Source organism: Salvia hispanica, chromosome 3 (assembly GCF_029641045.1).
Source record: "Salvia hispanica isolate PSC_SH4W2 chromosome 3, Shi_PSC_v1, whole genome shotgun sequence".
NCBI classification, from domain to species: Eukaryota; Viridiplantae; Streptophyta; class Magnoliopsida; order Lamiales; family Lamiaceae; genus Salvia; species Salvia hispanica.
In genome coordinates, this window is record NC_142694.1 from 49,416,327 (window position 1) to 49,429,700 (window position 13,374).

Genomic DNA, 13,374 nt, shown 5'->3' on the forward strand with positions numbered 1-13,374 from the left:
ACTTCAAATATTACACACTCCAACAATTTCTTAAAACACGTGCCCCAACTAAATTGCACTCCTAAACTGGGACGGAGGGAATAGTTTGTAGGGAAAACATAGAAAAAATAAGAACTAAAGCAATAGAACCCAAATGTTGAATCTTGTGGTCTTGATCTTCTCTTGAATCCACTCTTCAACCACCTTCAGCAATGATCACAATGGAAAGAACTCTAAAATATTATGCTATGAAAATTATGCAGCAAAAGGTTACATTGATGAAGCTTGATGGGGTATTTATAGCTCCAAAAATCGTGCCACATAATATGGTAAATCTTCAGCAAATTGGAGAGAAAATAGGGAAAATTTTGTACGCCGCATTTTTCCAGTGGGCCGTTGCACTTTGTTCAGCGGTCGCTGCAAATCATCTCATAGCTTTTGTATCTCGATCAGCGGTCGCTGGGCGTGTTCATCTTTTCAGCTTTATTTTCCTAAGCGGGCCGCTATAGGGGCAATGGTCGATGGTAGCCAGTGGTCGTTGGCATAGGTGCAGCGGACCGGAGGACCGCTAGCTGGCTTGAATACTTTAAATTTCCATCTTCGACTTTTTGCTATCTTTTTAGGCTTTATTTTCTACCTTTTTCACAAAACACGTCAAAATATCAAGATAGATAATATATGCAAATAATGGACATTTAATGCAACTTTGACACTCAAAACGGACCAAATAATGACCTTAAAACAATGCAAAAATCCAAGCGTATAAGTGGACATATATAGTATTAGTTTTGTAATATAAATGTGCGTGTGGATGAGCTAGCCATATAACTACTCCCTCCGTCCGGTAATAGATGTCTCATATTTAACCGGCTCTAGTTTTAAGAAATTGGTCGACATTGTATAGAAATTGGTATAACAAGTTAGTGAAACATGAGTGTTACTTTTTTATAATAATTTTATAATAAAATGTGAGTGAAATGGGTTAGTGGAATGTGAGATTCATTGGCCAGAATATGTAAAAGTGAAATGGAACATTTAGTGGCGGACAGGGAAAAAAGGAAAAAGTACATTTAATGGAGGACAGAGGGAGTATATAGTATTTTGGTTCATCTCCACAATTGCCAATACTACATTGTACTCCCTCCGATCTAAGGTGGTTGGGATATTTTTTGGGCACGTGATTTAAGATATTGATATAGAAATATTAAAGTGGAGAGAGTAAAGTAACAGAGAGGATATAGAGAGGATATAGAATAGAGATAAAGACAGAATAAAGAATGAGAGAAGATAGACTTTTTGCCAAAAAAATTGACTTAACTATCTTGGGACAACACAAAAAGAAATACAACTCAACTAGAGGTGTCAAGTGGGCCGGGCCGGCCCAGCCCCGCCCGGGCCCGCTGAGGCCCACTGACATTTAGGCCCAGGCCCATGTCTGAAGCGAGCCGGGCCGGGCCTGGGTTTTGGTATTTTTAATGAGCCCAGCCCGGGCCCGGACCCATTTGGAAAGTGGGTCGGGCTGGGCCGGGCCGGGCCTAGTTTGCTAATTAATTAAATGGCTAAATAAAATTATACTTACATTCATTGCATGCATAATAAATTATAGAACTATGAAAAAAAGCAATTATTGAACAATGTTATGGTTTGGAGTAATATAATTATAGGTTAATCAATCAACTAATTACACGCATATAAATTAATTTTGCTCCTATAATCCCACTATTCCCACAAAATTAGTAGTTACATATGATATGCTACTATTATGGAACTATTTTAAATATTACTAGTAATAATAAATCAAATATAACTACTATCTATAATTATGCAAATCAACTACAACTATGTGAATCAAATGTAATTGGAAATCAAATTTAAATAATTGTTGACTTAAGTTAGTAATTAAATTAATTGATTTTTTTGCATAATATTATTAATAAAATCTATGATTATCTTTAAAATATATAAATATAAAACAACATGCAATCTAGTAATAAATTAATAGAAAAGATATGAATACACGTAAGATAATAAAGCATAATAGATAATACATATTTATACATATCACATAAATATAAATGACTAATCAATCACTTTATATATGGAACTAATCTCTTCAATTATATAAATCAAGTAATAAATTCTAAGATACACTATTTTTAAAAGGAAAAGTAGTTAACAATTAATCTATATAACCATGGAAATAAAATTTGAAAATATAAGTTTTGATTTAGATTGATTAGATAATTTATTTAATACTCCCTCCGTCCCGGCTAAGATGACACATTGCTTAGCCGGCACGGGATTTTAGGAGTTATTGATTAAAGTGTTTAATTGGAGAGAAAGAAGGTGAGTGTAAGTATTAAAGTAGAGAGATAAAGAAAGATGGATATTTTAATAGGAGTGAGAAAAAGTGGTTGAGTGTATTAATTGGAGAGAGAAAGTTACCAAAAAAGGAAATGTGTCATCTTAGTTGGGACAAACTAAAAAGGAAAACGTGTCATCTTAAGCGGGACGGAGGGAGTACTAAATAGAATAAATAATATGTATAATATGATATGAAAAAAACAAATATATTCACATAATTAAGAATATATACTATAAAATTGAGATTCTGCCGGGCTGGGCCGGTCCTGGGCCGAGCTTGGGTTGGCCCTGGGCCTGGGCTGGTCCTGGGCCTGGGCCGGGCTTTAAGTGGGCCCTGGGTTTGAAGAAGGGCCAATTGGAGCCCGTTTAACCTACTAAGCCCAGCCCAAGCCCGCTTCATTTCATTGGTGGGCCAGGCTGGGTCGGCCCGGCCCATTTGACACCTCTAAACTCAACTACCTTAGGATGGAGGGAGTTTATAACCATTTATATCTTGAAAAAATTCTTATTTTGACTTATCTTATATTGTATCTCACTATTATCTTGTCTAACGAACTGAACGTCATCTATAGTACTCCCTCTGTCTCCTAAAAATAGTACATTTTTTCCTTTTTTTAAAAAATTGAAAATTTGTATTTAAGAAAATTTCTTTCTATCTCTTATCAATTTTACTTTAAAATCTGTGTCAGTCAAACTATCTTGTTTTCAGGGAACCAAGGGAGTAGGAGTATAATTTATCACGGAGTATGAACTATACATTAGTCTTGAAACAAAATGGTAATAAAATCAATGTAGTCACCATATACAACACATTCATCTCAATTTTCTGAGAGGCAAAGCTCCACCAAACAGCTTTTCCACCTCAGTTGCTTCCAATTTCAGATCATTCAACAGATCCATCTCTTCCTTACTCAGCTCTTTCAGGAAGTAATCTCTGTCTTTGATCAGCTCTTGGAACCCTTCCGCCAGCCTCTGGACCAACGTCGTCTCCGTCTCCATCGCCCTCTCCACTTCCTGCTCCACCTCCTGCTCGATCTCCTCCACCTCCCTCACGATGATCCCCTCGCCCTCCTCCACCGTCCTCTCCAGCCGCTCCACCAGGGGGGGCTCCGGCCCGCACGTGTTGTCCGTCTTGATGAACTGGCTCAGGTCGCGCCCCACGCTCTTCGCGGCCGTCTCTAGACGGGGCACGATGCTCTCTGGCAAAACCGCGCTTCGGGTGTAGATAACTGCGCCTCCATAGCCATCCCATGCATCGTTCCGACCGCGATAGTAGATGAATATGTAGTCGTCGGGTTGGTTCTCCACCTGGGCTGATAGAATGTACCTGCTCAAAACATTCAGAATCATTAATCTTTTACTCCCTCCGTCTTTCACTAAATGAAACAATTCTTTTCGGCACAAGATTTAAGAAAATGAGTTTTGTTAGTGATTCATTTAGCTTGGATCCCAAAAAGGAATATGAATCACTTAGCAAGGGACAGAGGGAGTATCTTTTTTTTATTAATTGCAACATTTAATATTTAGACCACTTTACTACTAGGACAACACATCCGAATCATCAATGTTGATGAGACAGAAATTACCAGTCATCTTGGTAGTGAAGGAACTCGTTGTCGTGGTTGTATAATATCCCCGGGTATTTAGGATCTTGGACGAAGTTCTGGACTGCTGTTCGAGTGAAGAAGCCAGTGTCCGGTGTCTTGATCCGCCATGTCAAGTTCGCGACAAGCTTGCTGCCCTCGGCATGGAACTCGTGCAGCTGGCAATCAAAAGTGTCGAACGTAGGATTCAAACCACTGCTTATGAACCACTTCCCGTTGAAATCGCTCATGTTGAAGTTCTGCACTAGAAGAGCTGGATCTGGCACGGGAAACTCGCCTAGATCAGATTTCTGAGGCACACACTTCTTTCGCGAGACTGCACAGTCATTGAACTCGTCCACTACACTGTTGGCAAACAAATCTCCACACTTTATCTGTGATACACAAAGATCAGAAAATACTAGTAAGAACCGAGAAAAAGCTTAAGACATCACACATTTATGGCTAGTGTTGGAAGTTACCTGACATTCAGTCTCGTCGGGCCTGTTGTTGCAGGTGTTGAGACACGCGACATTAGCAGCACATGATGGATTAGCGATGCACTTTGCAAGCTCTATCCTGTATCCAACATCATTGCTCGTGAATAATAATCACGAGACAGGGAAATGGCATAGTCGTATAATGTTGTACGAATGTCACTACTTTGTGCTTGTATTTCTAGTAAAACGGAGGCGAAACGTGAAAATCTCATTACCTACACTCCTTCAATAAGCAAGTGCAAGTTTTCAATGCATCCACAGCCTCAGCCGAGGGACTCATCATTAGTGCTAACGCCACTACAACCGCTGCTCCCTCAACATAGCTCCGTTTCTTCCAAAACTCAAGACTTGCAACCTCTGGTAGTAAATGAAGTTTCTTCTTCACCTACATGAACTGAAATCTGTCAAAACAGAAAGTAACAACATGAACTCTTTCAGAACGCATCAAGAAGTGGACTCATCACCTCAGCTATAACCGAGCAAATCCCACCACGGCTTGAAGGAGTTTTACCCGTTTCTAGTGGTGACTGTCGCGACCCCAAACCTTCACGAAACTGACGAGTTTTTAACAACTTCATGTACCGGAGGCTCCATTTACCCGAACCTATTCTTACCATCAGATTGCCGTTGAGATTAGCCCTACTGCAGCCATATCTTTTACAACTAGCTAGCATCGATTTATCATGCAATAATTTGCTTTCGCCATTGGAAAGCACTCCTGAGTATAGCGGAAAAGCCATGGTTCACGCTGAACGCTACCTGAGTTGGATCAATCACTTTAGATATGCTTCTATCAACTCAAGCAATAGCTCCAAGCATGAATGTGTCACCAAATTTCTCGTTAAAAGTCAATGTATGCATCGGGATTGTTTGTGACATAACGTAGCAATAAAAATCATGATTGCTATTCATATTTCTCCAAACAAAGTAAAACTCCAGTAGCATATGAATTTTGGAATAGTTTTAGACTGAACAGTGAGGCCAATCTTGAACATATATCCTCTCACAAGGACAATTAAATGTGAAGATAATCTAGAACCTCAAGTATGTGAATTATGGCATTTAACTGTTCAAATCAATAGTTATTACTCAGTCAAGTCACTTGTAAATGTATACACTAGAAAAAAGGGGAAAAAACAAAACTTCCAAAAAAGCAGAACTTGAATTGTATATTACTCAGCCAAATCACTTGGGACACTCAAAGATTACATTTTTTCAGCAATTTAATCAAATTAAATACCAGCATTGCACAATTTCTAATAGTCCCTCAAACTAAAACAAGCTCTCACACGGCAATGTCATAATCGCACCTAACAAAGCACAAACATATTAAGTGTGGTAAATATGAGAAATGCCAAACTTATAAACAGTGTAAACTAAAACAAAATCAATTTAGAAACAAAAAAGCAGAGAGGACCTCAAACCTTGAATTTGTGAAGCAAGAATGACCGTTTTTGTGCATCCCTTTTTGGGGCATTGAGCAAACAGATTATAGTAACCGTGAAAGGGAGAAAAGGATTAGAAATTTGGAGGGGAAAAGAGGCGACGTGTGGAGTTGAATTCATTTGTAGATGGATAAGGGGGGTTACGAGCCCTGCAACGTTGACAGGAGGGGTTTAAGTAATTTTACAATTGAAGTGTTGAACACGGGATAATTAAACACAAAATATTTCAAAAATGTTTCAATTAAATACAAAAGGTTTTAAAGTTATATGTATCGTACAAAAGGTTTTATTAGTGTTCACATTTATACATTCCATCTAAATAAATTTAACGCCGTTAGTTCTTTAACTATTCCATAATCCATCCAACATATCAGTATAGTACTAGAATTTTACCTCAAGGAGATAACTTCGCTCCAAAAAATCTGGATAACTTTTCCCTCTAATTACAGGTAAACTTTGATTTTCTCTAAATATTTTGGTGGTCTTTGAATAAATTATACTCCCACACACCAAATTTAATAGGGATTTCAATTCGATTTGGTTTGAGAGTATTCCAACTCAAATTTTTGATTCATAGTTTTGATTCGAGAGTATTCAAACCTTAAATTTTGATTCGTAGAAGTTGGTGGAATTTTTCAACATTGTGCTTATATTTTGCTTCTTAATCAATTAAATTGCAGTTTGATGTGTGTGTCAACATATTATTATTCTATTTGGCTGTATATATTTTTACAGAGCAATGGAATAAGGGAGTAGTATTTTAAATATGGCTAAACTTGTAAGTTTATATATGCTCATATGTGATTAATCCAGTTGCATTTTATGAGTTTTGATTGCTATGATTGTGGTTTAGTTTAGAAACATGTAACACAGTAAATATAGATGGCACGGAGATAAATTGCAATAAACTCTAATTCTTTTATCCATTATTGAATAGGATTAAACATAATAATTAAGAAAACTAACGGGGTTAAATTTATTTAGATGGAATGTATTAATTTGAATAATAATGAAACTTTTTGAATGATATATGTAAACTTAAAATTTTTTGTACTATATTGAAACATTGTTGAAATATTTTGTATGTACTGACGTAATTACCACGGTTGAACACTGGTACTAGAAATATTACTACAAATATAATAGAACTAAAAAATACTCTATCCCCTGAAAAGTATTAGAACTAAAAAAATACTCTCTCGGTCCCCTAAAAAGTATGAACATTTAGTTTAGCACGAATTTTCATGTATAATTAGTAAAATAAGATAAAGATAAAATGTAAATAATGTTAATGGAGAATAACTACTTTAAAATTAAAAAATTCATGTGACGAACTAATAAGAAAATAGTTCACATTTTGCAAAGACTCATAAAGATTAAAGTAAATAAAAAATAAAAATAAAATAAAATATTATAGAAAAGTTCTTTTTTACTTTACTTCCTGTCATAAATTTAAAAGTTTATGCTCTATTATTCTCTCTTCCCTTTTGGAAGAGGAATAATTTCATATATTAACCTAAGAGTAAAAGCCAAAACTGGTCCTGAACATATGCTCATTTTATAATTTTGGTCCTGCACATTATCTTTTGAATTTTTGGGTCCCAAACATTTCAATTTGGATCACAATTGGTCCAAAGTTAACTTTTCCGTCAAATATTAACGGTCAACGTTTTTAATCACGATTTTGACCCAATAAAGATGTTTAATAACACAACAAAGTTTAGTGACGGAACAAATCCGTCACTAATCGGAACTAATAAAAAGAGGAATCCAAGTGTTTGTATCTCTGTGCTTGTGTGTCAAGGATGGAGAGAAAGAGAGAAGCATTTTTTGGACAAGTGCGAGAAATGCTCGAAGAAATACGTTGTGAATTCCAACTGGAAAGCTCATTCGAAAACCTACGGCACAAGAGAGTAGTGATGCGACTGCTGCACCCTTTTCTCAAGGTTCCCTTTCAATTTTTTTTTTCAGATTTAGTTAGACGTAGTCTGATGAGCAGAAGGCCAATTAGACGAAGAAGCTGAAGCCGAGATCTGGAAAAACCGCATGAAGGCGGAAATCGGTGACTCCGCCGCCGGGTGAACGGACGGTAGCGGCGGCAGAGGTGTCAACGGCAGCTGGACGCCGCTAATTTGGGGACGATTGACGATTTGAGCGAGGTGAAGGGGGCGAATCCTCTGCAGGCACGACCTCGGCAGCCTATGCTGCGGCGCCGCCGGCGCCGGTAACCGCTCGTGCGCTGGCGAGCCGGTCGTGGAAATCGTTTTAGTTGATGTTGTAGACCGGCGGCTGCTGCGATTGGGTCGAATTAGGGTCCATAATCGAAACTGCGGAGGAGGAAGGCGGCGGAGGGGAGGAGTTTCCGAATAGATTTTTGATTTTATTTTTGGATGCATAGTCTCTCTTTCTCACAAACACTTGGATTCCTTTTTTTTTTGGAATCTCCCAATTAGTGACAGATTTGTTCCCTCGCTAAATTTTGTTGTTTTATCAATCATCTTAATTTGGTCAAAATCGTGATTAAAAACATTGACCGTTAGTATTTGACGGACAAGTTAACTTTGGACCAATTATGATCCGAATTGAAATGTTTGGGACCCAAAAATTCAAAAGATAATGTTTAGGATCAAAATCATAAAATGAGCATATGTTCAGGACTAGTTTTGGCATTTACTCTTAACCTAATTAATACATCTCATATTATTCTTCACATTTTATCTCTTGTTTTACAAATTATGAATTAATTTCCATGTCATTTCATATACCAATATGTTGTTGGAACGGGAAAGTATTATTTTTGAATCTAACTCAATTGAGCTCTAAACAAAACTTACTGTACTTGATTTAATTATATGATCGAACTATAAAAATATTAATTATTTGGACTTCATGCTAGGGGTGGGGAATTATACCGAAATACCAGAATACCGGACTTACCGTACCAAAAATACCGATTTTTCGGTATACCGTAGTTTTCGGTACGGTATGATATTGTACCGAAAGATTCGGTACGATAATATACCGCGGTATATCGTGGTATACCGAATTTTCGATATACCGGATATACCGTCATATCGAATCGTCGATATATACCGACACTTAGTATACCGATTGATTATTATATATAAACATATTATATATACATTTATGTTATATTTATACTAAAATTTAAAAATAGAATTCTCTATTATATGAAAATAAAAAAATAGAATTGTTTTTTTAAATATTTTGGGTAAAATAGATTTTTTCAGTTATAAGGGTGTTTCGTACCGCAGTTTGGTCTACCACAAAAGTACGGTATACCGAAAACACGGTATGATAACGGTATCAAAAACTACCCAAATTTACGGTATACCGAAAAGTTCGGTACGGTATCAGTATGGGATTTTGTCATACCGTAACTTTCAGTACGGTATACGATATGACACTCATGATACGATATACTGTACCGAACCACCCCTACTTCATGCAAAACTAATTGAATTATTAGGCTCCTAAAATTTATTGGCATTTATAGCATCTGTCTCATTAAAAATGAAACATTTTTTTTCTATTGTTCCATTAAAATGAAACATTTCTTAAAGTAGAAACATCATTATCTTTGTTTTTTTTATCTCTTTTAATTTATTCTTTCCTCATTAATTCACAAAAAACCATAATATTATATAAAATTGTGTGTCGAAAAGTAAATGTTTCATTTCTAGTAGAAACTGAGGAAGTATATTCAATGACGGTTATGAAAAGTGTATTAGTGAAGAGCTAAAAATATTTCAAATATTTTGTTACCTTTTACTTTTAAATACTATTACCAAATACTCCTTCCATCCCATAATAGATGATACACTTGGGGATTGACATGAGATTTTAGGTGATGGTGTTTTATGTGTTAGGTGGAGAGAGAAAATAATATATTTATATCAATGTGAGAGAGTTTTTCCAAAAAAGGAAATGTGACATCTTTTGTAAGACAAACTAAAAAAGAAAGTGTGACATCTATTATGGGACGGAGGGAGTACCAAATACCAAATCCCAGTATCCCACAATGTTTTTTTGTAAGAAGGTTGAAATTCATTGCGCGTACACTGGGGAAAGGTATTTAAAATTTATTTTTCTAAAATTTATCTCAATTATTATAATAAATTCTTCTCTATTTAATAACATGAAAGTTTTAGGTACATATTGTACGACAAGAGGTGTCGATCCACATTCAAAACCAATTGAATTATTAGGCTCCTAAAATTTATGGGCATATATATGTTTAATGATGGGGATGTGATAACTGTATTACATCATTTTCAAGGGTACACTAAAACTTAAAATGGAATAGGTATTTAACTCCAATAGTACTCAAAAACCAATCTCATTTTTAGTTTTTGAGAAAAAAATATCTATCTTTAGGTTTACATTAAACTCAAACCCAAATTTTTTTCAAATTTTGTGAGTAAAAAGAGCATAATAGAGAGAATATTCTTTTAAGTTTGAGTTTAGTGTAAATGATTGAAGTAAAATCATATTTGGCGTGATATTTACACTAAAATAAGTTTGGGTTTAGTGTAAATGGTTGGAGAAACGGAAACTAGAGCCGAAAATATTTCAAATATTTTGAAAATGACTTAAATTACGTTAATCCACAACGGTACAAGGTAATTGGTCAGAGTCATACAGATAAGTACACATTTACAATTTTAATTTTACAGGTATAAACTTTAAATTCCAAATCCCACGCATTAAATGCTTTGGCAAATGTCCATGACAAGTTGACTATTTACCTAATCCCTTTGTCACAGAACCTCTATAAAAGAATCATTAAAATAAAAGTATTTGAGAATTCATTATATAGTGAAAAAGTGAAGACTGCTTTTGTGAATTCAAGTAAATTCGAATCCATTCTCTTGCACTCTAGTGCAAAGTAGTCGTCATTTATATATGTTCTTGTTTTGTGGTTAAATTCCTTAACTCTTTTGCAGATTTGAAGTGTTTAAAATCTACATTAAGTTGCTTACAAAGGTATTGGTTAATTTCACCTTGCTTCTTGTTGATGATTCATGTTAACTTTATATGAGATCATAGATGCACGTTTTAAATTTTATGCAGACCAAGTGTAATGATTTTGTGCATTTTAATTTGTTGGGTTTTATCATAATTTGTTGTCGTGTAGTAATTTTGATAAGTTTTTGTCGTTTCTTTAATAGATGAAATATCTAAAATATCCAGTTATGTACGTAGAATTTATGTACGTTTATCACTACTCATATTTTAAACCTTTCGTTGATCCATTATTAATTGTTTAGTAGTTACGAAGAATAATAACTTCGAGCATGTCTATTTATAAATGTTTGTTATATTTTGGTGTTGTCGTGTAGTAATTTGATGAATTATTCTCAGTTTTGTTTACATGTGTTTAGTAAGATTTCATATCTAATTTAAAAACATAAGGTTTGTAGATCCAACTATAATATTAATAAATACATAACTCCATAAGAGTCCATTTTTCCTGAAAAATGAAAAAAATTGTTGTAGGATTTATTGAAAATTTCTCACATTTTTTCATAAAATATATTATCGTCGTGAATCTCGTCGTGCATATAATTATTTGTAACAAAGTTTTATATATATATTAGTACCAAATAGCAATTACTAGTGATGTTTGTTTCTAAAATGTTTGTTTATTATTATATACATTAGAATATTTAAATATTTATTTTTAATCAGTTATTCTTATAATTCGGATCTTGAATATTTTAATAATTTGTAATGTGTAAGTACGTAAAATATTTCAGAAATAATGGAGCAGGGATCATCCACACCAAAATCTCTATCAAATTCCAATGAAATGCTTAGTGATGAAATGCGTGCTATTGTGGATTCTTCTTCCCAAGCTTTCCCAGCTGAAAAGGAAGCAACACACAGGTAACTATTAATAGCATCAATATAACTTAATAATTAGTCGTGATTTAAATTTTTAAATATGTAAAGCATATACTATTATCCATACGTCTAAATACTAAAGTAATTAAACTGTAGCATTATCCCCGAAACAAGTGCACTAACTTTTTCACAAAGCAATCAGACGCAATTTTCAAGAATTCTGTTGCAGGTGAGCTTTTCTTGATCCTTTTATTTCACAATGATAATGTAGCTTAATTATGTTTATGCATGTAGTATTTTTTATCCATGAATAAATATTAAGCATCATATTCAATTATTGTAAGGGGGAAATGCTGTCACAATTTCATGGCGCAAATGTGGAGCCTTCTGCATCCTTTGGTAATTTAAAATCGCACGATCAGCAGTTGTAAGTACTATTTTGATTCTAATAGTTAATTTTTTTTATTTGGTTATATTTATATTTAAGGATATATATTTTTTTTAATTAGAGGTAATTTTTTTTTAAATTGTGCTTTATTTTGGGTTTTATTATCTTAAACCACAACGGTTTTAGTTGTTTTTAATTTTCAACCATAGTAAATGCATAATCACTATAATTTTAAAACTAATCAAAATTTATAACTTTTGGAACAGTTAATTGACTCTATTGGTTTCATTTTATAACAGTGTTCAGAGCAATAATGCAATGATACCTGATGACAACACATATTATGATGCGATGATATATAACCTACCGTCTACAAATGGAGGGCTGCATATTCAATCCTTACAAACATTGGTAAGACATACGTATATATATAATTGCCCATTATTTTTATGATAATTGTAACTCGGAGATCAAGGGTATAATTGTTTAATTAGTAGAATAACGAAGAATTTTATTTTGGCTGCCCGTCTATATGTGATATTCTAAATAAAATGTATGTATTTATGATAGGTACCGTTTGAAAGGTCGAGTGTTGATGCCTCTCTTGGTGCCAACCGACACAATGTTTATTCGACATTTCTAACTGAATCCATTGATATGGCATTTGAGAATTTAAATTCAGTAAGGTAATGTTCTTGTGCGAAACAAAATAATATAAGTGATATATGTGCATAATATAATTCATAATTAAGTCCATGTTCTATATTATGATTATGGTGCCATTAAACTTCAACTAGTGATTGATTTAAATACCTTGAATTTAGGTCAATGAGTTCTCATGCCCTTCCATATCCATTGAGCACACCCAATGCCTTTGATCCACGCATTGGCAGCTCCGATAATAGAAAAGGCCCTGCAACATCAACACACGAGGTAAAATACCACTATCTACAAAATGTGATTTTTTTTTTAAATTGTGTTTTGCAGAATGGGTAAAAGTCAATGATTATTTATCGATTAACTCTCCATTAATTGTATTATATGCAATCATTTGCTAGTTGGGAAAAGTGTACGTTATTCCGTCCATTCCACAATAGTAAAGTACTAAGTATTATTTTATTTTCTACGTTCGTTTTGAGAAAATGATACTCGCTTTTTTCCATAAGAATATACACTTTGGGTTAGACACAAGTTTTAATGCATAATTGGTAAATTAAGAAAGAGATAAAGAGAAAAAGTAGTTAAAG

General features: G+C 34.3%; 1 protein-coding gene across 2 annotated transcripts; it reads right to left on the reverse strand.

Annotated features, from left to right (window-relative positions):
- Positions 1-3,042: 3,042 nt before the first annotated feature.
- On the reverse strand, positions 3,043-6,016 carry LOC125212299 (violaxanthin de-epoxidase, chloroplastic-like). Of its 2 annotated transcripts, XM_089066947.1 has the most exons (7): positions 5,851-6,016; positions 5,041-5,185; positions 4,891-4,980; positions 4,642-4,811; positions 4,409-4,505; positions 3,930-4,321; positions 3,043-3,670 (listed from the first exon to the last, which is right to left on the reverse strand). In XM_089066947.1, the coding sequence occupies exons 2-7, from the start codon at positions 5,164-5,166 to the stop codon at positions 3,157-3,159; spliced, it is 1,389 nt and encodes a 462-aa protein (XP_088923073.1). In that variant the 5' UTR covers positions 5,167-5,185; positions 5,851-6,016; the 3' UTR covers positions 3,043-3,156. The 2 variants fall into 2 exon arrangements, with proteins under 2 accessions (XP_088923073.1, XP_047968379.1); XM_048112422.2 differs by having other exon boundaries at positions 4,891-5,185; positions 5,851-6,014.
- Between the last annotated feature and the right edge of the window lie 7,358 nt (positions 6,017-13,374).

Excerpts from the sequence above, each read along its gene's own strand:
- LOC125212299 (XM_048112422.2), bottom strand. The coding sequence starts at position 5,166 with ATGGCTTTTCCGCTATACTCAGGAGTGCTTTCCAATGGCGAAAGCAAA. Across the intron at positions 4,506-4,641 it reads TGCTTATTGAAGGAGTGTAG|GATAGAGCTTGCAAAGTGCA; the intron begins GTAATGAGATTT and ends TGTTGGATACAG. Across the intron at positions 4,322-4,408 it reads CCGACGAGACTGAATGTCAG|ATAAAGTGTGGAGATTTGTT; the intron begins GTAACTTCCAAC and ends TGTGTATCACAG.